Source organism: Littorina saxatilis, linkage group LG12, assembly GCF_037325665.1.
Source record: "Littorina saxatilis isolate snail1 linkage group LG12, US_GU_Lsax_2.0, whole genome shotgun sequence".
Taxonomy (NCBI): domain Eukaryota; kingdom Metazoa; phylum Mollusca; class Gastropoda; order Littorinimorpha; family Littorinidae; genus Littorina; species Littorina saxatilis.
Genome location: NC_090256.1, coordinates 66,100,323 through 66,127,548, shown reverse-complemented (window position 1 = coordinate 66,127,548; position 27,226 = coordinate 66,100,323). Strand labels below are relative to the sequence as shown.

The 27,226-nt window shown below is 41.3% G+C and overlaps 2 protein-coding genes across 2 annotated transcripts in view; both read left to right on the top strand.

The window, feature by feature from the left end:
* Window positions 1-11,316, top strand: part of LOC138982599 (corticotropin-releasing factor receptor 1-like) — a gene marked incomplete at its 5' end in the record, with an annotated part of 84,914 nt that extends 73,598 nt beyond the window's left edge. The window contains 2 exon segments of the mRNA XM_070355924.1: window positions 285-398; window positions 8,258-11,316. Of these exon segments, the coding sequence (XP_070212025.1) occupies window positions 285-398; window positions 8,258-8,299 (156 nt within the window).
* A 4,330-nt stretch (window positions 11,317-15,646) lies between these two features.
* The window catches only part of LOC138982597 (major vault protein-like), a 41,873-nt gene continuing 30,293 nt past the window's right edge, over window positions 15,647-27,226 (top strand). Inside the window, exons 1-9 of the mRNA XM_070355923.1 lie at window positions 15,647-15,821; window positions 17,913-18,046; window positions 18,686-18,749; window positions 22,088-22,312; window positions 22,692-22,783; window positions 23,366-23,435; window positions 24,022-24,119; window positions 25,645-25,711; window positions 26,291-26,432. Of these exons, the coding sequence (XP_070212024.1) occupies window positions 15,759-15,821; window positions 17,913-18,046; window positions 18,686-18,749; window positions 22,088-22,312; window positions 22,692-22,783; window positions 23,366-23,435; window positions 24,022-24,119; window positions 25,645-25,711; window positions 26,291-26,432 (955 nt within the window). The 5' untranslated portion in view covers window positions 15,647-15,758. The remainder of the gene's footprint in view (window positions 15,822-17,912; window positions 18,047-18,685; window positions 18,750-22,087; window positions 22,313-22,691; window positions 22,784-23,365; window positions 23,436-24,021; window positions 24,120-25,644; window positions 25,712-26,290; window positions 26,433-27,226) is intronic.

The following is a 27,226-nucleotide window of genomic DNA, read 5'->3' as shown; positions in this document are numbered from 1 at the left end:
GAGAGAGAGAGAGAGAGAGAGAGAGAGAGAATGCATTGCTACATCATTTGCAGTCACAGTAGTCCGGTTGGTGTCATTTCAGCTGAAAGCGATCAGTTGACATAATTATGCCTCAATAAATTCAAGAGTATTCACTTTTCACAACACATACAAACCCGACAAAGTTATTTACGGAATTCGTGTATTAATTGGGGCTTTATGCCCACTACCGTAAGGATGTTAGTTCAGTTGTACTTTGTTTAACAATAAATAACCGTGTCTCAAGTCGTATCTTATGTCATCAGGTGCAGAGTGTGATAAAGAAGAAGTGGCAACGCTTCCGACTGAGTCGGTCCATGAACAACAGAGCGAGAAGAAGATCCTCCAGGACGTCTTCATTCTTCCTCTCCCAGTCTGAGGTACTCTTCATGGTCTCTTTCCGTAACAAGTTCAGCAAACGTCAGCAATCACGTGACTATACTAAGGCTATAGAGGTCACGCAGTTCAGTTGCATACGGGAGCTTCCGGAATGCAGCGAGTGCTCCAAAGATGATCAATATGGCTGATTGATTATGATTGTTTTTAAATTATTCACAAGTGTGTATATGTTTAAGTTCTGGTTTAATGAGGTTGTTTTAATGCAGATTGCAACCGTTGAGATGCCTGTCATTTAGTTGCTGTTTTACACGTATCAAAGTTGCCTTGTAAAGGGGCTGTGGGCGATCTTCTCTGTGCGTGTGTGTACTTTTGAATTTGAATGCTATCTGTGAAGACTGGTGATACAAGTGTATGTTTCTGCTGTGTGCGTGTGTATAATTTTATGTCTGTCAGTCTATTCGCTTGGCCATAATTTATATGCACACTCAAAATCTGAGCACGTTGTGTTGCTTTTCTTCCCCGAAAGTACACGTGTGACATAAAAAGGAAATCTCGAAAGGTATAATTAGTTGACATCAGTTATAGATCTATTATTTCTTCAGTTTTAGACATGATGTCTGTTGGCTGTAAACCTTGCTTAATGTCTTTCTTTTGTTTTGTATGTCACCCATGTAAACTTGAAACCGTCTGTACGTGTATGCATAGTATGCCTGATTTGAAACTTGCTCTCTCTCTCTCTCTCTCTCTCTCTCTCTCTCTCTCTCTCTCTCTCTCTCTCTCTCTCTCTCTCTCTCTCTCTCTCTCTCTCTCAATGTTGTAGCTCTCTCTCTCTCTCTCTCTCTCTCTCTCTCTCTCTCTCTCTCTCTCTCTCTCTCTCTCTCTCTCTCTCTCACTCTCTCAATGTTGTAATTTCGTTTTTGTCTTAGCAGCAGAGTTTACAGCCCCTGAAAAAATAGAAAAAAAAGTCGCTCTCTCCTCTCTCGTTGCTAAACCAAAAACTCACTGACAAATACGTTCGTTTGCATCTTGGCATGTTGCACAAGCGATGGGCAAAGAAGAGAATGGCATTGGCTTTGAAACGCTATCAGCATGTGTTCTTTTGTATTTTGCTGCCTGGTTTATATTGTCGCTGGATTACCTTCTATACAGATCTTTATCATCCTACCCGAGTTTAAGCAAGTGTCGCGTTCGGTTTCCTGTTCCGGTTTACGTTTACTTGGGTATCTTAAGAGAGAGAAAAAGACATTTTCGTAGTTATTTAACGTGGAATATCACGTTGATAAATCTTTAACCTGTCTAAGAAAAGCATCCGACATGTAAGCACTATCATACATGAGTTGTGTGTACATTTACGATTTTCTGCACATTCCAAAGCCGCAGCTCGTCAAAATTTGCACTGAAAACTAGCAATAAACCACAGCTTTGCTATTTATTTGTAAAGTCGGTTACAATTGAGATTCTGAATCGCGCATCTAATTCTTATTTGTTGAGCTTCTTCTGCGTACTTGCTTGCCAATCAGTTTCTACTGACAATAACTGACAATAACTGTAGTGATCTTCCTCCCGGAAACTCTGCGGATGATTGTAACTATTTTTTTGCAATTACAAGATACAGTACTGCAAGACTATAGTGTTTCTGGACTCCAAACTTAAGATTGAAGGCGAAAAATGGAAGGTTTTTGTAACAGAATTCTCATTGTATTCGGAGCCAGTCGAGCAACTCTCAACTTTCTTTAGGCGGAAGAGTTACTGCTTTAAGATTTCAGTTATTTTTAGATAGAAATTTAGGATGTTATGCTGATGGTTTTGGGGGGGCTTTGTTTGTGTTTATAGTATAAGATTAACTGGTTGTGTTTGTGATCTTTGTTTCTGTTACTCGTTTCCCCCAGCCATTACTCTGACTTTACAGCCGTTTGAAATTCTATAGCATCCCCTATCTATTTTTTCGACTGACAATCGTTGGTAATTCTATACAATTGTATCCCTTGTTTCTTCGATGTACAATTGTTTGTACTTCTATATATAGTTTCCCCTGTTTCTTTGATTTACAATCGTTCGTCAATCCAAATAGCTGTTCGTGATTCCACCTGGCATCCTCTATTTCTTTGACTTCACACTGAATCGTTGGTAATTCTACATATATACATATAGAATTAGATATATAGCTATAGGGGGGCCCGGTAGCTCAGTTGGTAGAGCACTGGACTTGTGATCCCAGGGCCACGGGTTCGAATCCACTTTATGTGCAGTCTCAGAGACGGTATCCATGTTCCACCCCCGTGTCACCACTGTGGCCCGTGAAAGACCTCGGTCATTCTGCCATAAGTGCAGGTGGCTGATTACTATTAAACACGCACACTCCTGGGTAGCGCGACTCTGTTGCTGCAAGCTTTCCACTGGGAGGAAGCGGCCCGAAATTCCCAGCGATTGGACACAAACACTAAGTTAAAGTTAATATATAGAATGGGTTCTTTCTTTGCCTTCGTTCGTGTTCTTTTGTTCTCGGTACTAGGTCAGCGTGTGATGGGAAATGTGTGTGGTTGGTTTCCAGAGGTTGTATTGTGCTGGCCTCTGCTTCTGGTTCCTTCCCGCGGCCTTAGTGACCTCCTCCAAGAACAGAGAAGAGGCTGGCATTGCCTACAACAGCGCCTTCGTCAGCTCCACCACCACCGCCTTATGTCCCGTGTTACGCAAAGGTGCAAACCACACAAACCCTTGTTCAGGTTATTGAGTCCCCTGGTTACGAGTTAGAGTTACAACTATGGTACTTGACTTGATCCCCACCCGTACCCCTTTGCTGGAAACGTGCATCGCTTTTTTGGTCCCACACTTGGCGTGATCAAATGTCTCCATCTCCCCCCCCCCCCCCGACACACACACACCTCACCCCTTACGCCCTAAAGGCGGTCATTCATAGAGCCCGAAGTCGATTTCGCGAAGTCTTTTACTGAAAATGCTGTGCCGAATCTTATGCGGCAGCTTGCTTCGCGAAGTCCACTTCGCCCGATTAATGTTAGGCTTTACGCCCCAACCCCAGACTTTACTGCCATCATCACCTTTGATAAGGAATAATAAACATTAGTAGCGAGAATCGCATGCTGAACTGTTTACAAAAGCCTAAAAGTACAATATCTAATAATAAGGATGTATATGATGTCAACCACAATATTTACATTGGACTTAGTGAGAGAAAAAACTGTAAATAATAATGTAAACGACTTGCCGACAAAAGTTGTGCATAATATATGTCATTGTTTTGAAGGTTTTGTCTATTCTCATTTAACGGTTTTGGAAAATTTTAACAACAAAACACTTCAGGAACGGAAGACTTTAAAAAGTATCCGACGTTTGCTAGGGAATTTGATTCATTAACAAAACTTTTGTGAACATCGTCTGGACGATAACTGCAGCTTTGAAATTAAACTATGTCGACTTTTTTGGTGCAGACTTATACGGCCTATTTGCACACGAAAACCAGTCAAAGCAAAAAAGTAAAACTACTAAGCAATCGATCCATTGGAAAAGTAAATTGTCCTTACACGTCCTGTCTGTCTGTCTCTCTGTCTCTGTCTCTGTCTCTCTCTGTCTCTCTGTCTCTCTCTCTCTCTCTCTCTCTCTCTCTCTCTCTCTCTCTCTCTCTCTCTCTCTCTCTCTCGCTCTCTGTTTTGTTCTCGATTGTGTCTTATCAGCAGAGTTTACAGTCCCTGCATGTTGCACAAACGACGGGCAAAGAAGATAATGACAATGGCTTTGAAACGCTATAAGCCTGTGTTCTTTTGTTTCTTGATACACTCCATCGATTCTCAGTTAAATCAACGCCAAGTGTGGGCATACGATGCACCTTTCTTTGCCCCCCGTCAACAAAATTGCTTACTTTTAAGTTGCAGTGGCCAGCATGTTCGACCCTGATTTTGTCTTTTGCGTACGCGATCCATGTTTGTTGTCCTCTTCAGTCTGTTGTAATAGTCTAGTGGGTGTCTTCTCTTTTACAGAGGCAGCATGTCATACGTGAGTTGTCTACCACATACGATTCATCTAGTCTTTTATGTGTAACAGTACTCTGTTCTCATTTCAATGTGTTGGGTTTTTATTTCATGAGCATGGCATGAGTTCGTTGATTTGCCTGTGTTATTCTTGTTGCATTTGGTTATGATTGTTTTTTTCTGTGCTGTTCTTGCTGTATTCATTTTACAGCAGAATACACACGGTATGCACATCGATCGTGTTCTTTCTGTGCTGTTCTTGCTGTATTCATTTTACAGCAGAATACACACGGTATGCACATCGATCGTGTTCTTTCTGTACTGTTCTTGCTGTATTCATTTTACAGCAGAATACACACGGTATGCACATCGATCGTGTTCTTTCTGTGCTGTTCTTGCTGTATTCATTTTACAGCAGAATACACACGGTATGCACATCGATCGTGTTCTTTCTGTGCTGTTCTTGCTGTATTCATTTTACAGCAGAATACACACGGTATGCACATCGATCGTGTTCTTTCTGCGCTGTTCTTGCTGTATTCATTTTACAGCAGAATACACACGGTATGCACATCGATCGTGTTCTTTCTGCGCTGTTCTTGCTGTATTCATTTTACAGCAGAATACACACGGTATGCACATCGATCGACTGTTTTTTTATGACGAAATTTAGTATAATGTCTTGTAGTTTATGTGTTGAATTTAACCATACTTTGCACAAACCCCAGTTGCAAGCCACTGCAGTCTGATTCGTTTCTCATAGCGAAGCCATTCTTTTGTCAAAAAGCTCGCACTGTGTCCTGAATGTTGTACCGGAATGACTTGTGTGCAAACGTTTATCCAGAACATAGACCATTTATCCTGGACCGCCAACTAGCTCTCTCTCCGCTCTTTCTCTCTATTACGAGGTAGCGGCCTCTCGCATTTAGGAACCTACGCTTACATGGCCTTTCAGAAATCAGGTTGATGTCATATCCGGTGTCGATTGTAAACATGGACGAAGTTGCCGAGGTAAGTTCTGAAAATGCTAAAATAAACTCAGCTAAAGTGCATATGGAACATGTTTTTCGATGAGTTTTGTTAAGTTTAGTTTGGAGTTTTGGAAAATCCAGTTCATTGTCACCTCCCATTGTCACAAATAACTGGAGCGTGCTTTCTTTTCACTGTCTTCGAATCGCTGACCTTTCAAACCGGACGCTAAGCGCCCCTGAAAGTCGAGCGTCGTAACCTCGAAGGGTCACGTGACGTGTTGGCGGTCCAGGCTATTTGGTCTATGTCCAGGATCACTAAAGTTACTTTCCTTCCCGTATAAACTAGCACGAATACCATCACAGACCTGTCCAGGCTTTTACTTTGGATAAGAGTATTCTTCTGCTTGGACACATACCAAACCTTCAAGGCTCACGTAAGAAATCGACAAACAGTAACACAAACTCAATCACTCCGTCACACATACACACACACACAGTAAGTATAGGTGACACGGTGCAAGAGTGCGAGACACTAGATCTAGATCTGTCTGTCTGTAGCCTACTTACGGCCGGGGACACGACTGCCAGATGGACAGATCGACACTGCGCTTTCGACAGCGCTTCCTCGCGCAGACACTGGAAACACGCTGTGCAGATTAACCTGTAGGAAATCTCCTTTGGTATCTTCCTCATCTATTTTTCTGGAGCTACGAAACCGAACAATGTGACATCGTCTTCTCCGAATCGGCGAACTGCAGCTCGGTGTTAACTGTATCTATACCACAATCCTTCACGCGATCTGACCTAACCTTGACCCCTGACCTGGTCTACATACCAAACACGACACAAACCAGTCACCTGTTTTTACCCCCCCAAAACCCCCCACCACCCGTTTTCTTTGGATACACACTTTAACTACATACGTGCCGACGAAATGTTGATCATTGCTTCAATACTTTGAAGCTGTTGCTTGAATAATAACGAGGTAAAATGAGTATTTCGGTGTTTAGTCAAATGTTAAAGTTTCTACCACAGACATACACACGCACACACGCACACACGCACAAAGTTACGATCGCATAGGCTACACTTACGTGAGCCAAAACAATCAACATCCTGACTGCTTACTGTGCAAGATGGGACTTTTTTTCTTTTTTTTTCGGGGGGTGGGGGGGGGGGGGGTGGGGTAGAATCAATTTGGCAGATTCACATGAATGTCAGTTACAAAATTAATTCAATTAAAAATATTCCCTTTCTGCACAAAAATCAGCTAGCGTCACCGTAGTTGTTTGACAGGTACCTAAGTGGAAGCATGCTTTTATCCCTAATCGGGAGGTCGTGTGTTCGAGTCCCGGTCGCTGCCGCCTGGTGGGTTAAGAGTGGAGATTGTTCCGATCTCCCAGGTCAACTTATGTGCAGACCTGCTAGTGACTTAATCCCCTTCGTGTGTACACGCAAGCACAAGATCAAGTGCGCACGGAAAGGATCCTGCAATCCATATCAGAGTTCGGTGGGTTATAGAAACACGAAAATACCCAGCATGAGAGATGTTCAACGTGCGGGCTACTTCAACTGCCTTGACCTCTCACCAATTCGTTGTAAAGCGCTTAGAGAACGTCAAGCGCTCTATAAATCTCCCATATTATTATTATTATTATTATTACAAGATTTGACGGATATATGATGATTTAAAAAATTCCATACTGGAACTAAGGTACCTTTTACACGTGTTAGATGTAACAATTGGTTTTTCGTTTCTTTTCAGTTACCTTGATTTCGGTCTTTTGTTTCAGAATTGATGTCTGTCCTCTGTAGCGTGAACGGTCTTTCATTTGTAACTTTGTTGCTGATTTATGGATTTTTTTTTTTTTACAGCATGAGCGATTCATGTCGCCGTTGTTTTGTGAAATGTATCCATTTCTTTCCAACTCAGATCCTGTTATGTTTCAGATTTTAGCTACTTTATTTTTTATTTATTTTACAATTTAATAAGGCCTTGCTTTTACTGTCTAGAAGCATCCGCATTTGTCGTTGCTTTGCGCTGTTTTGGGGGATTATTTAGGGAGAATGCTAGCCAAAATGTGTAACACTGTTTCCCATTTACTGCACTTAATTTTACATTCTGTTACTTTGAATAACTATAACGTCTGTGTTTTTCACATAAATCTCACCTAAGACTTACAGACTGACAAGTTGGTATTCACTTTCGAACAGCAAAAGACGTTGTCATACTCAAAGCATGTCTGAAGTTGAAGAAAAAAAACAGGAGAAAAATGTTGCATTAGGTAGTTCTATTACAACGCTTTTGCAAAACGTTTTTACGAAAGAGAAGTGACAGAGTAATAAAGTAGTTGTCGGGAACCTTGCACGCATCCATGCACTGAAAAACACAACAGTTAACTCTTTCAATTTGAACGGAAACGTCTATGTCGGAAATGTAATTGTTCACAATTGTTGCTGAGCACGCAACTAACAACAAAGTTTGCTCTCTCTCTCTCTCTCTCTCTCTCTCTCTCTCTCTCTCTCTCTCTCTCTCTCTCTCTCTCTCTCTCTCTCTCTCTCTCTTTCTCTCTCTCTCTCTTTCTCTCTCTCTCTCTCTCTCTCTCTCTCTCTCTCTCTCTCTCTCTCTCTCTCTCTCTCTCTCTCTCTCTCTCTCTCTCTCTCTCTCTCAAGCTTGTTTGTTCTGAGCTCATAAAACACATTGCTGTGACTTTGGCTTCTGTTACTTGAGGCTTATCACACACAAAATTCGCTATTGGCTTTCGACACTTTTAACCAATAAACATTAACCTATGCACTGCTTGATAATAAAAGACGAACCTAATTCTCAACCTGCTTATAGACTTTTTCTCTGCTTCAGCTTTGTACATATCATTCTTGAACGCTCACGCTACCTATAAACGCCGATGAAAATGTGACCTCACCGAAAGCACCTGTCTGTTGCAGACGGTGACGTCTCCCCTTACGCAGAAAACTACATCCATCTAGACGATGCCACTCACTGGGAACCCAAAGGGCCAAGGACATTGTTGTGATGCTGTCGGACAAGCACGTGCAGTAACAGTGACACTAGGCAGTTCCACGGGATGTTCCTTGGGCGCTTTTAAAAGCGACAACCTAGGTTATTGTGAGGTTGCGTATGATAGGCACGATCACGAGGTATATTTTCGGGATGTTCCTTGGGCTCTTTTGTAGCGATAACCTACGTTATTGTGAGGTTGCGTTATAGGCACGATCACGAGGCATATTTTCGGGATGTTCCTTGGTCTCTTTTGTAGCGATAACCTACGTTATTGTGGGGTTGCGTGATAGGCACGATCACGAGGCAGTTCTCCAGGATGTTCCTTGGGCGCTTTTGTAACGACAACCTACTTTATTGTGAGGTTGCGTGATAGGCACGATCACGAGGCAGTTCTTCAGGATGTTCCTTGGGCGCTTTTGTAACGACAACCTACTTTATTGTGAGGTTGCGTGATAGGCAAGTTAACGAGGTTGTTCTTCAGGATGTTCCTTGGGCGCTTTTGTAACGACAACCTACTTTATTTTGAGGTTGCGTGATAGGCACGATCACGAGGCAGTTCTTTAGGGTGTTCCTTGGGCGCTTTTGTAACGACAACCTACTTTATTTTGAGGTTGTCTGATAGGCAGGATCACGAGGCAGTTATTCAGGATGTTCCTTGGGCGCTTTTGTAACGACAACCTACTTTATTTTGAGGTTGCGTGATAGGCACGATCACGAGGCAGTTCTTCAGGGTGTTCCTTGGGCGCTTTTGTAACGACAACCTACTTTATTTTGAGGTTGCGTGATAGGCACGATCACGAGGCAGTTCTTCAGGATGTTCCTTGGGCGCTTTTGTAACGACAACCTACTTTATTTTGAGGTTGCGTGATAGGCACGATCACGAGGCAGTTCTTCAGGATGTTCCTTGGGCGCTTTTGTAACGACAACCTACTTTATTGTGAGGTTGTCTGATGGGCATGGTTATCGGGCAATTCTTCAAGACGTCCTTCTAGCGGTTTTATGTGATAAGTCCGAAGCGAACGTATGAAATAAGCCGCATACGTTATTGTGAATTTTTGTGGCAGAGACGATCGCTGGGCGGATGTTCCTCTAGATCCTTTGTGATAGTCTCAAGCTTATACCTTGTTCTTGCGAGGTCGCCTGACAGTCACAGAGGATTTCTTCAGGATGTTCAGTGGGCACAGTTGTGATAAGTCTTAGGCTTACGTACACGATGCGCCACGTTGTTGTAAGTTTGTCTGACAATTTACAGTCACAAGGCAAATCTGCTGAATTACAAAATCCACATTGTTTTGAGGTTGTCTGAAAAAAGGACGGACACCAGGCATTTCTTCAGGATGTTCCTCAAGCGCTTTTGTGATAAGACTTATGCCTACGTACACGATACGCCACGTTGTTGATAGATTAGCTGACACTCACGTTCACCAGGCAGTGATTTCAGGATGTTCCTCATCGGGCGCTTTTGCCATCAGTCTTAAGCGTACATACACGATAAGCCACGCTATCGGAAGGTTGTCTGTCATGCACAGTCACCATGCAGTTCATCAGCATGTGCAGGAAAAACAACATATTTGGTTCCTTCAAGTAAAAACCAAGATGCTTAGTACCAGTACTGTATACTTCAAGAGAAACACCCAACTGCTGAATACTTGACCCGAAATCAACAGAAGCAGATGGACCCTATACGTGAATATATCCCACATGCTACCCCCAGGGCTACAAAGAAGAATTCCGTGTAAGCGAAACACTTGCAAGTTTGCTAGTTTCAAAAGCAACCAGAGATGGGGGAAACCATGCCATCCACGTGAATTAAAGTACATTCAGATAGGTCCCATTCACACAGGCAAACAAAGCGTTACTGTGCATGGACAGTTCTGGTCCCTGTGTTGTTAATTAATAGGCCAGAAAGTTGGTGCTCGCCTCGATCGCTGAACAGGTTTGATATGTGTGATGCCTATGAGAGAGAGCGAGGTCAAAGGATGAGAGAGTATATGCGTACACCTGCACGGCGACTACCAGCTCCAAACTTGTGTCAACCATGCACTGTGCCTAAACGTGTTTGTTCTTGTTTTGTTTCTTTGTTTGTTGCTATGTTTTTTGTTTTTTTGTTTCTTGATTTGTTTCTAGTTTTGTTTTCCTCTTTGCCATTACTTCTTTCTTTTTTATTTATATGTTTTTATCTAGGTGTCATCTACTGATTTATCCATGTACAGAATGTGTGGATCGTTGTCTCATTACTTGCAAGGCACAAACGTCAATGTATGCAACAAAGAAAACTAGTCACCACTTTTTACTTTGTCTTTAACCACAACAAAACAAATGTTAAGAATGAAACTTTTACTTTCTTACTAATCCTTTTACGAGTAAATATGTTGTCCACAAACTATTATTCTCCAATTTTTGCGTCAATGCTCGGCTATAGTGAATAAGCATTTATAACATCAGTTCACAAAGTATTCTCATTCGACTGATCTTATAATGGCAAAAAGACATTTGTTTTACAAGGATGACATCGCCTGTGACAGCTCAAATCCCCTTGGAACGAAACTTTGGAATGTCCCTAGTTAGATGCCGGCATTGTTCCCCGGAAGATGACTTGATGGAAACGATTCTCAAATTAGCACTCAGCTTTAGTGGTTTAGTATAACCTCCTTTGACGAAAGTAATGTCATTCGACTGACCTGAATTTCTCCTTTGAAGACCGTGAAAATAATGTTTGTGGTAACCAGAGGACCAAGGAAAATAATTGCAGTCGTTATTCCCCAGGGGAGGCAGTTGTTCTCTAAAATGCCGTCCCCGGGCAAACTTGGGTGTCCAAGATCAAAGCAATGCTAGTAGACTATTACCCACTAAAACTGTCTACTGTGTATTCAGAGTGCGTCACTGACTGATGCTATACGAACTAAATTTATATATAGCTGGCAACTTAGAACTTACCTCAAAACGAAAATGGTGGGGTGTTTTGGTTTTTTTTTTTTTTGGTTTTTTTTTTGGGGGGGGGGGGGTTGGTCGCTGAATGTTTGTGATTAAGCCATTGAGCGCTCACTGAATGTACTGTCCGGTAACTGGACCAGCCGGTTGTAATTTGTCTGACCCACAGATGTTGGTGTTTTTTTTGCGTCAGTACTCGAGATGACAAACAGACATCATTTGGACAATGATGACATCGTCTGAAATCCCGTGGTAAAATCAGACCGTGGCCGAAAATCAGGCCATCGCAGACAGAGTTCACAATATCACAATTCGGGCGACCTTTTTAACTCATCCCTTGAGAAGCAAGCGAATAAAAAGCAGGAGCTAGTTTGTAGTCATTCGCTCTCACAAAATGATGTCTGCGAAAGCTTCGACTCTAAAATGGAAGAAGGAGAGTCACCTCACAAGCAGAACTGTGATATGGGCACCATCGCTGGATTGCCCCATAGAACGACTTAACCATTACTCTCTACAGAGAAGCGTAGTCTCTTGTGTTGAACTTTTTGTCAGTGGCCACAAATACTGAACCTTGGCTGACATGTTTCAGTGGCCACAAATACCGGCTAAACCTTGGCTGTCATGTTTCAGTTGCCACAAATACTGAACCTTGGCTGACATGTTTCAGTTGCCACAAATACTGAACCTTGGCTGTCCTTCTAAACTGACAAGTATGGAGTAGTAGATGAAGAAAAAATACTGCAACCAGAAAAAGAGTACATCTGAAGAGTCTGAAGCTATCTGACACTGTTTTGACGCCTTTGAGCCTCACCACAATAAAGTTCACGTGGACATAACCACATATATTGAACGTTAGCTGTATAGTCCGAAAAGGAAGAACAAATTAAAGTCAGCTGACCTAAAATTGGTCTGCTGACATACAAATCAACTTTCCCCTTCGGACTTTTTTTCTGTTGGACACACATAATAATTATCATAAGCACTGTCTTCTTCATTAACCTACTTTAGCTGAAAATTGGATGACCTTAACGAGCGGGGGAGGGATTCGGCATGATTACACTTGCGTGCTTTGAGAATCAGTCTAGCTGCTGCGCTTTATACTTTCTGGAGTTTGCTGCTGATGAACACAGGGCATCAGACAAAAGAGCATGGCAGTAATCAGTGACCGGCACGGTTGGCCTAGTGGTAAGGCGTCCGCCCCGTGATCGGGAGGTCGTGGGCTCGAACCCCGGCCGGGTCATACCTAAGACTTTAAAATTGCAATCTAGTGGCTGCTCCGCCTGGCGTCTGGCATTATGGGGTTAGTGCTAGGACTGGTTGGTCCGGTGTCAGAATAATGTGACTGGGTGAGACATGAAGCCTGTGCTGCGACTTCTGTCTTGTGTGTGGCGCACGTTATATGTCAAAGCAGCACCGCCCTGATATGGCTCTTCGTGGTCGGCTGGGCGTTAAGCAAACAAACAAACAAACAAAGTAATCAGTGCTAGTCAAAACAAAGGCACACATTAGAGTTTTGTAGCATCCACTGTCAGGTAGTTTTGAATGGAACCTTATTGCTTCCAGTACCCTTATTGCTTTTAGTGTGTATTCCCAGACTAAATAACGTAGTACAAACTGGTATGGCCAAGACCTTTTCAAACCTGTCAACTCCCGAGCACAGTGCACGCAATCCAAAGCTCAAGTCATCGCGATGATGTCTACAAACTGGGAGAGTGTCCATACCTTTACCGAAGTGATGTACTGTTCACAACCACTATTCAACGACTTGCAGAAAGAATTGGTAGTTTTACTGTTGCCGCAAACTTGGAGAGTCTCTATACCTTTACAGAGATACTACTGTTGACTAATACTTCAACAGGACACGACTTGCAAATGAATTGTGTAAATCTTATTGCATTACCGTTATGTCTGTATAACTATGGAAAGATATTACCTTTGAATTGACTTGTTTTGACTTGACTTAAAGCTGCTGAACTGGTGTTATAACAGTGTAAAAATGTGCAATGTATTGTATGTTTTTTCTTTGATGTTTTATTGAAAAGTTAAGTGCATTGATAAGTCAGTCCGTATAGTTTGTTTGTTTGTGTGTTTGTTTGTTTGTTTTTAACAATGTAAATCAAGTGTATAAGCTCTCATTCAAACGTGTTCAGTTTTATATCAAGCTTTATGAGTTGCATTCATAACGTTTCTCGCAAATTTTTTTTCTCTTTTATCATTATGTTTAATGTCGCTTTCATTACTAAGCCTATTTATTGTTTATTTTTGTGCTTATATTTTCACACCATTATCAGTATCGTCGTTGTCATCATCAGCGTTAGCATCATCTTTATTATCATCAATCATAATATAATCAGGCTCACCAACTTTGGAGAATGCCGGTGGATAAAAATTGATACACCATAGTTTTTTCGTGTGTTTCTAACATGAGAATTACCGCCCTTTAATGTAACTCCTTCCATCTTAACTTATTGATCACTTTCTCCTTTTTTTTAAGGCATTTATGATCACGTTTTTAGCTATATATAAAGATTTTGTTGAACTGATTCTACACGCACTGTTGAAGATACATTTTTAATTGGTATCTGAGAACAGATTTTGTGATAAAAGGTTTTGTTTGCGATACGTCTGAAGAGAGATACAGTATGTGCGGTGTGCTGTATATATTGTACATTTTATTAACACCAACGCTCGCTTCTTTCATCTTGTTTTCATTGCTTTAGTATGACAGTCTGCCCCGTGAGATTTTTTTCAAATTCGCAATATATTCAATGCGGATTGAGGCCCGGTAGTCTTGTCTATATTCCTGTTACCTGAGAAATAAATTGTTTGAAATATGCCCACGCCTGTCAGTAATGTTCTTGATTGTTGTTGTTGTTGTTGTTGTTGTTGTTGTTGTTGTTTTAGTTTTTTTAGTGTATTGCTTTTTGACGAGCATATGAGTGTGTGTGGTGTGTGTGTGTCTCTCTCTCTCTCTCTCTCTCTCTCTCTCTCTCTCTCTCTCTCTCTCTCTCTCTCTCTCTCTCTCTCTCTCTCTCTCTCCCTCCCCCCTTCGCACGCACGCACGTATAATTATCAGTCATTTCACCTTTCTTTCTTTCACTGCAAAAACTCGCTCACAACCACGACACGCCGGCAACACACGCACGCAAACACACTAACACTAGTGAAGGTGGAGTAAGTGAATATGATCACGAATCGTCAAAACGAAACGATTCGCATGTCAATCGCCATCCATGTTGGCCGGTTTGAAAAAAAGGGCGTATCCGCGTCACTGCACACACACACGCACACAAACTGACAGAGTGGAAGGGGAAAAAAAGAAAAATATATTATGCAGAAAATGAAACTATTCTTTGTACCACGACAGTACATATGGGTAGGAATTCGCACCGTAATAAATTGCATGTTACAGAAGCAACTTAGCAGGTGCTCAGTTGCTGCAAACTTGCTTTTGCGACTGGGGCCTAGTTTTCATAAAAAAAAAACTTCACAGGCTTCTAATCTAGCATACGCAATTTAGCATACATGACTCCTGGCTACTCTATCGTTTGATTTGGCTGAAGTTTCCATGCTACAAACAGACAAATAACAAGAAAACTCCAAAGACTGAGTGATAAAATTGGCAAAATCAGCTAAAAATAAATTAAATATATTACAATCAACTTCGAAACATTTAGTATCCATTGCTCTGCTTCACACAGTGGCTTCATTGTGTATGTACATGTGTGTGTGTGTGTGTGTGTGTGTGTGTGTGTGTGTGTGTGTCAGTGTGGTGAGTGTGCGTGTCTGTATGTGTGTGTGTACACTGATGTGTCAGTGTGTGTGTGTGTGTGTATGTGTCAATGTGTGTGTCAGTGTGTGTGTGTGTGTGTGTGTGTGTGTGTGTGTGTGTGTGTGTGTGTGTGCCATGTATGTGCCATGTGTGTGCAGGGTGGTGTATGTATGTGTGTGTGTGTGTGTGCCGTTGTCAGTGTCACGACGGTGTGTGTGCCGGTGCGTGCGTGGGTGTGTGTGCCTGTGCCTATCTGTGTGTGTTGTGTGTGTGTGTGTGTGTGTGTGTGTGTGTGTGTGCGTACGCTTGGCAGTCACGGTGTGCTTGCGTTTTGTTCAGTCTATTTATTTATTCGTTGATTGATTGATTTCTCGATTTCGTTATTGATTGATTGGTTTACTTTTTTTTTAATCTTTATTTACTTTATTTAGGTGTCTATGTGCAATTGTTTTGTTGTTGTGAACCACTGACTGAATTTGATGTGAATAATCCTGGCCACCTGCATCGTCATAAACATGGTCAAAGGGAAGTAATCGTAATTTCGAGAGTTGACAGCAGCCTTCTCTTCCTTGAATACGAAGCAAATAGAGTCGCTTCCCCTGGTGCAAGTTCTCGCAACACTGGACTTGTGTCACTTGATGCAGCAAGAGCGGATTTGAGGGTAGTACTAGTACGCAATATATCGTCACACCAGACTGTGAGCAGGACAACAGGGGTGCAAGATGTCACAGAAGAACTCTCTCGTGGGCATATCTCCATTGCAGTTCATCCATGTCTTGGATAAGGTGAGGAAACGAATCGTAACCAGGCTGTCTTTTATTGACTACATTTGTAACATTGCTCCAGGGCAGTGCGGTACCTTCTTCGGTCCGTCTTTCTCGTCGATTTCTGTATAGATTTAGGGAGTTGCATTTAACAGAGTAGACTTTTTCACTCGTATCAGCCGTTTAATCTATTTGCTCATGCTACTGCTGCTGTAATTTGGTGTATTTATACTAGATAGTTTGTGTGACGGTAGCGTTTCGGTCAGAGAGTGTTCCATGTTGTCCATGCATGTTCCATTACTTCCGCATTTCACTTTGATTTTTCTGTTCTGACCATGGACGCGAACATACATTAAAAATGTCAACTTGATCAGAAAAATCTCAGTTTATGAAAGTTTTGTATTATGGTATTTCTTTAAATGCACGGATTGTGCTGATGCATAAAAGGAGGTTGAGAACGGGGAAAGGGGGATGGCCCAGGGCTAATTTCTAAAAATAGAACGTTAGTAATATTGTTCGGCTTTGGGTTAACCATCTTCTTTGGGGGTGTTTCAACAGTGGAGTCTTATACACATGTGTTGTTGTTGGGTGAGGTACATCAAACAATAACAGTGCTGTAGTTCCCCCTTGTACTGGTAGTTGAATATCATTGTCAGCACTTCAATAAAAGGCATTGTCATCATTTTCACGAGTTTTCATTCACAAGCACCTGGGAAATAAATCTCATGTTCCCCAGGCAATAAATCCCCGGTTACCATAGTTGCAGGAAGCAGGTTATACATCGATAATCAAAAGCAAACCCAATAGAAACGCTCGGGGATTCTTCGGCTCTTTTCATTGGTGTTTCCCCAGAACTAAACAGACGACACGACACTGCTTTGCAAAGTTCCAAAAACGAACTGGCAAACTGGCAAAAGTAAACAAAAAACAAAACTACTTCATGAAAGGTCATACATTCATCAAAAACAAATGAAACCTAGCGATATGTTTTGTCTTCTTACAGAGTCATGGAGTGCGTGTATCTGTGTTTCGATACACAGACGTTCGGAGAAACACGAACGTCAAGTTCAAGTAAAACGACCCCTGACACACACATATTGACCCGTGCACAAGACGTATCGATAAACGAAGTACAAATAAGAAACAATGATAAAAGCAAAGAAAATAGCAACAAGATATGCAAACATCTAACAAAGCCGAGCAAGCAGAATGACAGGTCTAATGAAAAACAAAGAGGTACTGAGTCGGAAACAAGATCGCGATTCTTTCCTTCGCTGCACGACGCAAATCTTCTGTGACCTTTGACCAAACGTAGCTTCCACATTCGATCACTCAGCTTAATATTTACAACAGAAAGCCGAGGGGATGGAATACCGAGATGAACCTACAGAACCGTGCATCCTCAAACATGACATATTCATCCCAACATTTAATGAACTCAAAAACACAGAAAGTTGCTTTCACACGCCAGCTTTGATTGCCAGTGGTTATCAAACAGGGACTCTGTGGTTATCAGCACGGAACCCGTGTTTCAAAGCATGGCTCCCTGGGTTGATTGTGCACTTATTTTCCCACTACCAAAATGATGACAAAAACGATGTTTGGTGGTTTGTTGACAGACCAGCTTTTTTGTCGGTCTGAGGGGGAGCATATCGTCTTTTGTTTCATATTTATTGACCAAGGCCTTCGAGGGGGAGCATATCGTCTTTTGTTTCATATGAAACAAAAGACGAATCTATGCTCCCCCTCCGACCGACAAAAAAGCTGGTCTGTCAACAACCCATCAAACATCTTATATTATTGTAATTTAATTTCACATTGCAAAACAATTGAACCATTGTACAAAACATAAGGAAATGATTATGCACACACAAAAATACATAATTATACACACACATGCGTATGTACAATCTGCAAATATGGAAAATATCTATATAATTTTGTACTACAACAGTGTAAGTGTTTCATTTAATGATTTTTTAAATGCTAAGCAGTATGTGCATGTACACACAAACGCATAGGTACAATGCATGAAACTTGCAAAATGTTCTTCAAAGCTACCCAGTATGTTGTTGTTATTAATCATAAATTTAAACTTTATTTACCTTTCAGAACACGAACATATCTCGCCTGGAAGTTGGTCCAAGAACACTCTATCTTCAGACTCATGAGACAATTGTGTTGGGACCAGCATCTATGATCTGTGTCCCACCAGGATCATACTGCAAAATTCTGAATCCCCTCAAGTGTGTATAGCATAATATATATGTATTGTGTGAACAGTACATGTGGTGATTTGTGTCTGTATCATGTATGGTTAATTGTCTTATGTAGGTTGTACATTTAATTGTTCTATTCTGTATATGTTCTTTTGTAAAGGGCCTAGAGCCATAGGTTAGGCACTTGAAAATGTCCAGTTATTATTATTATCATTAAGTGTGTTTAACTTATTAACTGATAACTTTGAAAAAAAGTATTGATTGGGTTGTTTTTGAAGCTATTCTTGTCAGCCTGTTTTGCTACGTGTCAGTAATGTAGCTTTATTAGTTTGAGAAAACTTACAGATGCATATATATTGTTCAGTACAAAAAGGCAATTATAAATGTATTGTGTATTACTGTAGATCTTTTCTTCTGACTGTCTTTCTCCCATTGTCAAGCCTTCCTGGTCTTCTTACTTTGTTATTGGTACGGAAGAGGACGTCACAAAGAAACAAAAACAGGGAGATTTGTATTAATTCGTGAAGACTTGATCGTGGCTCCTTGGATTTTGTTGTCGCAGAATCTAAATGATAATTTTCAGAAAAGGGGAAGGGGGGGGGGGGGGGGGGGGTGGCGTGAGTGTGAGTGAATCTTTTTTGTAATTGCTTGCTTGTTGACTTACAGAGAATATGAAGCAGGTGTTAAATGTGAGCTGTGCCTTGGACAGATGGCCGTCAAGTTCCATGGGGTGAGTTTTTGAATGAAGATTGTGTTTGAAGTACAATGGAAACCCCCCCCCCCCCCCCCCCCCCCCTTCAAGACCCACTCCCTTTTAAGACCATGTTTTCTCAGAATTTGTGTTCATAAGCTCTGTGAATTTACCCCCATATTAAGACTTACTCCTTTTTACATTTAGTCAAGTTTTGACTAAATGTTTTAGCATAGAGGGGGGAATCGAGACGAGGGTCATGGTGACTGTGTGTGTGTGTGTGTGTGTAGAGCGATTCAGAGTAAACTACTGGACCGATCTTTATGAAATTTTTCATGAGAGTTCCTGGATATGATATCCCCAGATGTTTTTTTCATTTTTTTGATAAATGTCTTTGATGACGTCATATCCGGCTTTTTGTAAAAGTTGAGGCGGCACTGTCACACCCTCATTTTTCAATAAAATTGATGTGAAATTTTGGCCAAGCAATCTTCGACGAAGGCCGGGCTTTGGTATTGCATTTCATCTTGGAGGCTTAAAAATTAATTAATGACTTTGGTCATTAAAAATCTGAAAATTGTAATTAAAATTATATTTTTATATAACGATCCAAACGTATTCTTCATCATTTTCTGATCCCAAAAACATATAAATATGTTATATTCGGATTAAAAACAAGCTCTGACAATTAAAAATATAAAAATTATGATTAAAATTAAATTTTCGAAATCGATATAAAAACAGTTTCATCTTATTCCTTGTCGGTTCCTGATTCCAAAAACATATAGATATGATATGTTTGGATTAAAAACATGTTCAGAAAGTTAAAAAGAATAGAGATATAGAAAAGCGTGCTATCCTCCTCAGCGCAACCGCTACCGTGCTTTTCTGGATTGTTAATTTCACTGCCTTTGCCACGAGCGGTGGGCTGACGATGCTACGAGTGTACGGTCTTGCGGAAAAAATGCAATGCGTTCGGTTTCATTCTGTGAGTTAGACTGAGCTTGACTAAATGTTGTATTTTCGCCTCACGCGACTTGTTAAGATCTGATTTTCTCAGATTTTTGGAGGTCTTTAAAGGGGGGTTCTAGTGTACATGTAGTTTTCCTAATGAAAAAGCAGTGAACTGTAGCCAAGGTTTAAACAGAGAATGAATTAGTTCCATCATAAGGGGATGCAGAAAAAGACATTTTGCTCGGCGAGTAAAAATCACGAATGACTCACCTTGTCGGGTGAATGGCAATTTTGTCAACTTCGGTACTTTTTTAAAAGACTTGCAGTGTATGTGTGTACTTCTTATACTCTGAGATGTACTTTGTATTGTATTGAGAAGTATTGTGTAACCTCAGAGAGTCAAAGTACTGTACGGGGATTGGCTTGGGTTTTGTCCACTATAGGTCCATTGACTGACTCGGCCATGAATCAACCAGTCATTTTGCAAATCAATCAGTCAACAACAACAAAAAAAAGCTTTTTTGTCGCCCCGGGACTGCGCATTATGCATTACAGCAGTGAGGAGAAACTTATTACAGTTACAGAGCTGTTGTGAGAATTGTTTAAAGGGAGAACAAAAACAACAAAGAATAAAGAATCATAAAGATTAAAAACCAATAGTTAGTTGCAATATTTATGCAATCTTCTTCTGGCAGAAGACTGAAGGCACAATGTCTTGAAGAGGTTGTTTAATTTCATGAAGATAATGTACAGTAAATTGTGAGGGGGGAGGGGGGGAGTTGCATTTGATTTTGAACTTTCTTGTTCTTGTTTCTTCATTCCAGGGGTGGGAGTAGTTCCGTAGAATTACGGAATTACGTATAGCAAAAATTCCAACAACAACAAAAAAGTGAGGAAAATAACCTGAATCCTAATCGCGTCTATATCGGTTTCGGTTCGCGCAATTTCCGATCCATAAAACTGAAGATACTTCCGGAAATAACATGCCGTCCGCCATTTTTGTCTCGAATGAAACCTAGACATCGCGAGCTGGGTTTATTTATTAAGATGGAGCTAATTACCGATGAGTCAAAGACACGAAAGATTGACCAGAGCTTACATAAAAACAAGTGGAGGAACGACTGGATGAACTTGGTGAACGATTTAAATCGCCCATTTAGAAAATGGCTTCGCAAAACGTCAGCAGTGGGCTCAGCCTGGTGTTTCATTTGCAGCAAAAAAAATTTTTTCAGTATAGCTCACATGTTTTGCTCCCACCCCTGTCATTCATAGTTGTGCTAAATGTGAAGCATTTGATTGAAACTAATTAAAGAATGTAACCTGAAAAGCTACCAACCCTTCCAATTTTTGCAGAATTCTTCAAAGTTTTGATTTCGTTCCAGCTATTTCCGATTTATGTACCGTATTTTCCGGGTTACAAGGCGCTACAGCACATAAGGCGCACCCCCTTCTTTTTAAACAAAATTGTAATCCAGTCACCCATTGGGCGCAGGGGGTAACAGACGGTCAAGAATGAAAATAAGCCGCACATCAAAGGAAGAATACAGAGTGGAAATATGTACTGTGTGCTCTGTGTGTGCAGGAGATCAAAGGCAGGTCAATTGTGATAGCTGGGTTGCCTTGTTTAGACACTGACCTTCTTCCCAGGGGTCAATGACCCAGTTTTTGCTATGAGAGGTGGTTCCCCTGTCATAGATCTGAGAGAGGAAACACTTCCTGCACCGGGGTCAGTGACCCTGTTTAACCTATGGGGCGGTCTCTTTGATGTCTTGAGAGGAAACTTGGCCAGGGTAGTACCTAGTAGCTGAAACATGCATTATCACAAGTTGTTTGACTGGTACTCAGGCGGTCTCATTGATTTTTTTTGTATTTCATACTCGGATTAGGCGCTTCGTTATACAAGAGGCAGGGGTCAAACTCCCTTATGACCCGGAAAGTAGGGTAACCATATTTCGATTTTCTAAAAGAATAAAAAATATATATACAGTATATATATTTGTTGGTTCGTTTTTTGTTTAGATAATCGGTCCATTGACTGACTGAGACATTTATCTATCGGTCTTTTCCGAATTTACCTAGGCAAAAGACCGATGACCGATGCCCAAGCCATACCCTGACAGTACTTTGCCTGATTAAAAGTGTGTTAGACAAGATTTTTTCCTGTAAATATATAATTTTATCAACCCACACAATACCTCTACAGTATTCAAACATGTTACTTATTTACATTTTCCCACTGTTTCATGTTATTCTTTTTTGGTTGATGTAATTTAGCTGATGAGCATGTCATATCAATTTAGCAGTAGTGGTCTTCACTTTCAAGCTTGTGCATTTTCTTTTTTCACAGTCTGAAATTGATTTTGATGTTGGTTTCTGGTTTTTTTCTTCAACATTTACCTTATCCATCAGAGTTTTTGCCACAGGAGCCATTCCCACTGTATCCCGGAGAGCAGCTTGCCCTGGTGCCCACCTATGGCCAGGGTGCCCACGACTACACCAAGGCACTGGAGAAAATGCCTGTGGTGCCCGTCAACTGTGCCCTGCGACTGCGGGCGATCCAGGACCATGTGGTTAACAAACGACTTATCCCTGCAGGACACGTGTGGCAGGTGAAGGGACCCATGACTTACGCCCCTCGCCCTGAAGTGGTGAGTTTGGTGTTTTGGGTTTGTGGATTTTTATTTTTGTGTGCAGGGGTGTGTTTGAAGCAGCTATGGTGGAACCCCCCTTTTAAAAACTTGAAAAAGCTTGAAAGGAGGGAGTCTTAACATTGGGACGAATTTACAGAGCTTATTTGCAGAAAATTTTAAAAGATAGGGTTTGAAAGGGAAGGAGTCTTAAAAGTGGGGTGAGTTCCACTGTACATCGAAAGCGCATATTGTGTGGATTTGCATTATTTTCAGGTAAAACAAAAAAATAATTAAAAGAAGGGGGTTGCGCCTTTTTCAGGGAAGAGCCTCGTTTTGTCCTGAAAATACACTATGTCCAATTTTCTGAAGCTAATTGTTTATTTGTTCATTTCTTCAGGAAATTGAGGAGTTGGTTCAACCGGATATAATCAAGACAGGAGAGGTTTTGAGACTGCAAGCTATTCAGGACACTCGGGATCAGAATGGAAGGTGAACACGATATATGAGGTCCCTTTGGTATTTTGCTGTCAAGTTATGTCTATCTTCTTCTACGTTTATTTTTTCCTTTCTGTTAGAAGTCAAAACTGGATCATTTTCATTACTTTGTGGGTTCTTGTAACTGATGAGTACGTTTTTATTGTTATCTTATTTTAGTGCTTCTCATTTGCTGTTTCTTGCTCAATGGCTGCATATTCAGAAAACATTTATGGTTTAGGCTGCACTAGAACCTGATTGAATTTGGTATAAAATCAGCTGTCAGCGAATTAGAGTTTGTAGCGCCTAAGCTGAGAGTCCAGATGAAAGAGAGTAGGGGTTGGATCACATTTTGGAAATGTTTCTTTGTTGTTTGGGTACGTGTGTGTGTGTGTGGTTCTTTTTCACACATTGTGTAGTTAACTTAGCATGTCTGTCTTCACTTTCCTTTTGCGTTGGCTGAAATTGGTTCTTCAAAATATTCTTCAACACTATTTGTCTGGAAGTATTACCCTTTGTGTCCTTAAATAACAAACTAATGACTAATTTTTCATTGATGTTCATAGAAACCAGTATGAACTCTGTTTTCCATTGCAGAAAGCGTGTAACTGGGGAAGAGTGGCTGGTGAAAACACCTGGGGCCTACGTTCGTGGTGCCTGGGAACAGGTTGGTTGGTTTCTTCAGCCTTGGTTGTTGTTGTTTTTTTGTATTTTGTTATGGTTTATAAGGTTTTGTTCTTTCAATATCTTAATTTCTTTTTGGTCCATTGTTTTGTTTTTTAAGTTAAACTTTTTTATTTTATTTTTTGATGCAGTAATTATGATGAATGTGTGTGTGTTTCTCTCGCGCGCACACTCCCTCCCTCTCTCTCTCTCCACCCCCACACCTTCCCCCTCTCTCTCTTTGAGGACAGTTTGTAAGACTAGTCTTGTGATTAAAACCTTGTATCTTTTTGTAGTATTAACATCGAGTCAATTAATCTCTCTCTCTCTCTCTCTCTCTCTCTCTCTCTCTCTCTCTCTCTCTCTCTCTCTCTCTCTCTCTCTCTCTCTCTCTCTCTCTCTCTTGTATGCTCACAGGTTATTTGCTGTAAGGCAACCTTTCTTATGCTGCATAAATAAGCGAGTGTGTGAAAGAGAGAGAGAGAGAGTTAGTACGTGTTTCTATAAACGTTGTTTCCATCATGTTAATACTTGACTTTGTTAGCTCTTGGGTATGCCACTGGTTATCACTCTTTGCTCTTCTTGTGCAGATAATTGGTATTGAGAAATCACACACACTGACTGTGGACTGTGGTCTTCACCTCAGAGCAACACAGAACATCACAGATTCAGCAGCTGGAAAAAAGAGGTGACGATTAAGCTTTAACCGTTCTCATTTTGCATTGCAGAAATTTCGTCCCAAATCTCATTACATTGGTTATCATCCAAATAGTGTTATGGAAATGACGTCACATACTGAAAGAAGAGTGATCATTTTGAGATTCATTCCGTGTCAGACAAACTTCATACAGGGCTACTTCATGATATTGCCGTACTGTGCGATTTTTAAGCATAATATTCTCACTCTTGGTGGACGCTTTTTGAATCCTGAAAGAGAAAATGTAAAAACATTCTTTGGTTTGTGTTATTGTTAACCTTACTACTCTAACCGAACCGCCCTGATATGGCCCTTCGTGGTCGGCTGGGCATTAAGCAAACAAACAAACGGGCGCTGTGGCGGGGTGGTAAGACGTCGGCCTCTTAATCGGAAGGTCAAGGGTTCGAATCCGGGCCGCGGCCGCCTGGTGTGTTAAGTGTGGAGATTTTTCCGATCTCCCAGGTCAACTTATGTGCAGACCTGCTAGTGGCTTATCCCCCTTCGTGTGTACACGCAAGCACAAGACCAAGTGCGCACGGAAAAGATCCTGTAATCCATGTCAGAGTTCGGTGGGTTGTAGAAACACGAAAATACCCAGCATGCTTCCTCCGAAAGTGGCGTAAGGCTGCCTTAATGGCGGGGTAAAAACGGTCATACACGTAAAATTCCACTCGTGCAAAAACACGAGTGTACGTGGGAGTTTCAGCCCACGAATGCAGAAGAAGAAGAAGAAGCAAACAAACAAACAAACAAACTCTAACCATTCTCAACTAGAAGATAGAATTGGTACTGTGCAAAACAAAGCAAGACAGCAACACAATTGTGTTGGTCAATAATTTTAGTAGGAGAAAAAAGGTAGATGCAGATCAAAGCAGCTCCAAACAGGGATATTTTCAGTTGAAAAGTGTAGCCATTTTTTGGCATGCTTGCATTTTATATGTTATGATGTGAGCAAAACTGCACACAAGGATGTCCTTTGGTGTCTGTAGTTCAGGCTCCATACCTATCATTTATTTTAACATTGAAGAAAACTTTGCCATCGTTTTGACAAAGATGTCCACATGGTGGGGAAAAGGCATCAAAAACATTCCAAATCTGGCCACACTTTCATAGCCATTCTACAAATTTGCTGAAGAAAAGAAATCCTAGCAATGTCCTTGTCCTGCAATTAAATAGTTTTACATGAAAACATGTGTGAAATTGTTTTATTATATCCATTAAGATGCATTGGTACAGTCAGACCTGGGAACGATTTTGCCGTATTTTGTACGCTTGATTGTCTAAAATACAATCAATACGGTCGATGGAGAAAAAAACCCACTATAATAAAAATTCCAAGACTACTTTTCTTCACAAGCGCATATCGAATCCGATCCAGTGTTTTGGATGTTTGAATCCTGTGCGGAGTACATGTACACTCATTTTTCTGAAAATACGCCAAGTTTCTTTGAGAATGCTCCAAGTGCAAAACAGGGGTTCCCATGTCTGTACAGTGGTTATATTGCATGTGTTCCAGGTTTGCCGGTGATGAGTGGTTGGTGACTGGAGAAGAAATCGAGGAGTACAGCCCACAAGTTGGCATTGTGAGTTTCAGGCACAGTCTTTTCCATGTGAATGATTCCACTCACAGTCTCGTCTCATTTCTGGCCAGTCTTTTACATGGGATAAGAACATCCCTCCACTTTGATACATACCACAACTCAACACCCTGGGTGCTTTCTGTACAGAGTGGGAATTTTGTCATGAATTTATTTCTTAACAGGTACTAGTGGCAATCAGTGAAGTTAATGCATTGAAAGAATCCTGCTCTGCACAGCTATCTGCAGAACTAATTTTCATTCTAAACCAGATGGCCTAGTTGATAAGACGACGGCCTCCCAAGCAAAAGGTTGTGGGTTTGAATCCCGGCTGCGCCTGGTGGTTTAAGGGTGGGGATTTTTCCGATCTCCCAGGTCAACTTATGTGCAGACCTAAAAATATGAGTGAACGTGAGAGTTTCGGCCCATGAACGAAGAAGAAGAAATTTCAATAATTAACTTTACTGATGTGGTAATGTGATGGTTTAAACAGCAAATGAAACGCTCCAATAATCAACTTTACTGATATCGTAATGTTATGATTTATACAGCTGTTCAACTGTGACTTGTATTGTGATGTCGCAGGAAGTGGTGAAAACGGTGAAGAAGCTGGTGGTGAAGAAAGGCCAGTACGCGGTGATCCTGTGCCCAATGGGTGATGACGGAAGAAACCGGCTGGGACGCAAGGTGCTGAGGACTGGACTCTGCAGCTTCTTCCTGCAACCAGGTCGGTCCATTTTGTGTGCAACAAAGGGGGTACAGTGGAACACCCCCTTTTAAGACCTTCAAAAAACCGAGAAAATCGGGTCTTAATTAATAAGGAGGGAGTCCTAATATGGGGTTAAATGTACAGGGGTTCATGAAGCGAAAGTCTGACAAAACAGGGTCTTAAATGGGAGTGAGTCTTAGATTGGGGGTGTGGCCAACTGCAGTCTCCCTCCACTGCAAGCTGTACGGAGGAAAGGAAGACCTGGAGAAGATGGCATCATTCGTCTCGCTGTCCGGGCTGACAATATAACTAGTGTGATCGACAAGAAGACCCCCCGCGGGTTAGGGGGAAGAATTTACCCGATGCTCCCCAGCATGTCGTAAGAGGCGACTAACGGATTCTGTTTCTCCTTTTACCCTTGTTAAGTGTTTCTTGTATAGAATATAGTCCATTTTTGTAAAGATTTTAGTCAAGCAGTATGTAAGAAATGTTAAGTCCTTTGTACTGGAAACTTGCATTCTCCCAGTAAGGTCATATATTGTACTACGTTGCAAGCCCCTGGAGCAAATTTTTGATTAGTGCTTTTGTGAACAAGAAACAATTGACAAGTGGCTCTATCCCATCTCCCCCCTTTCCCCGTCGCGATATAACCTTCGTGGTTGAAAACGACGTTAAACACCAAATAAAGAAAGATGGTTCTTGCGAACGTCTCAGAGTCCTGCGGTTGAGTCACTGTTACCGAGAGTGGCTAGCTCCAGCAAACACCTCCATCGAAAGGACCAAGCCACGTGTTGTGTTCGCTTTGCCACAAT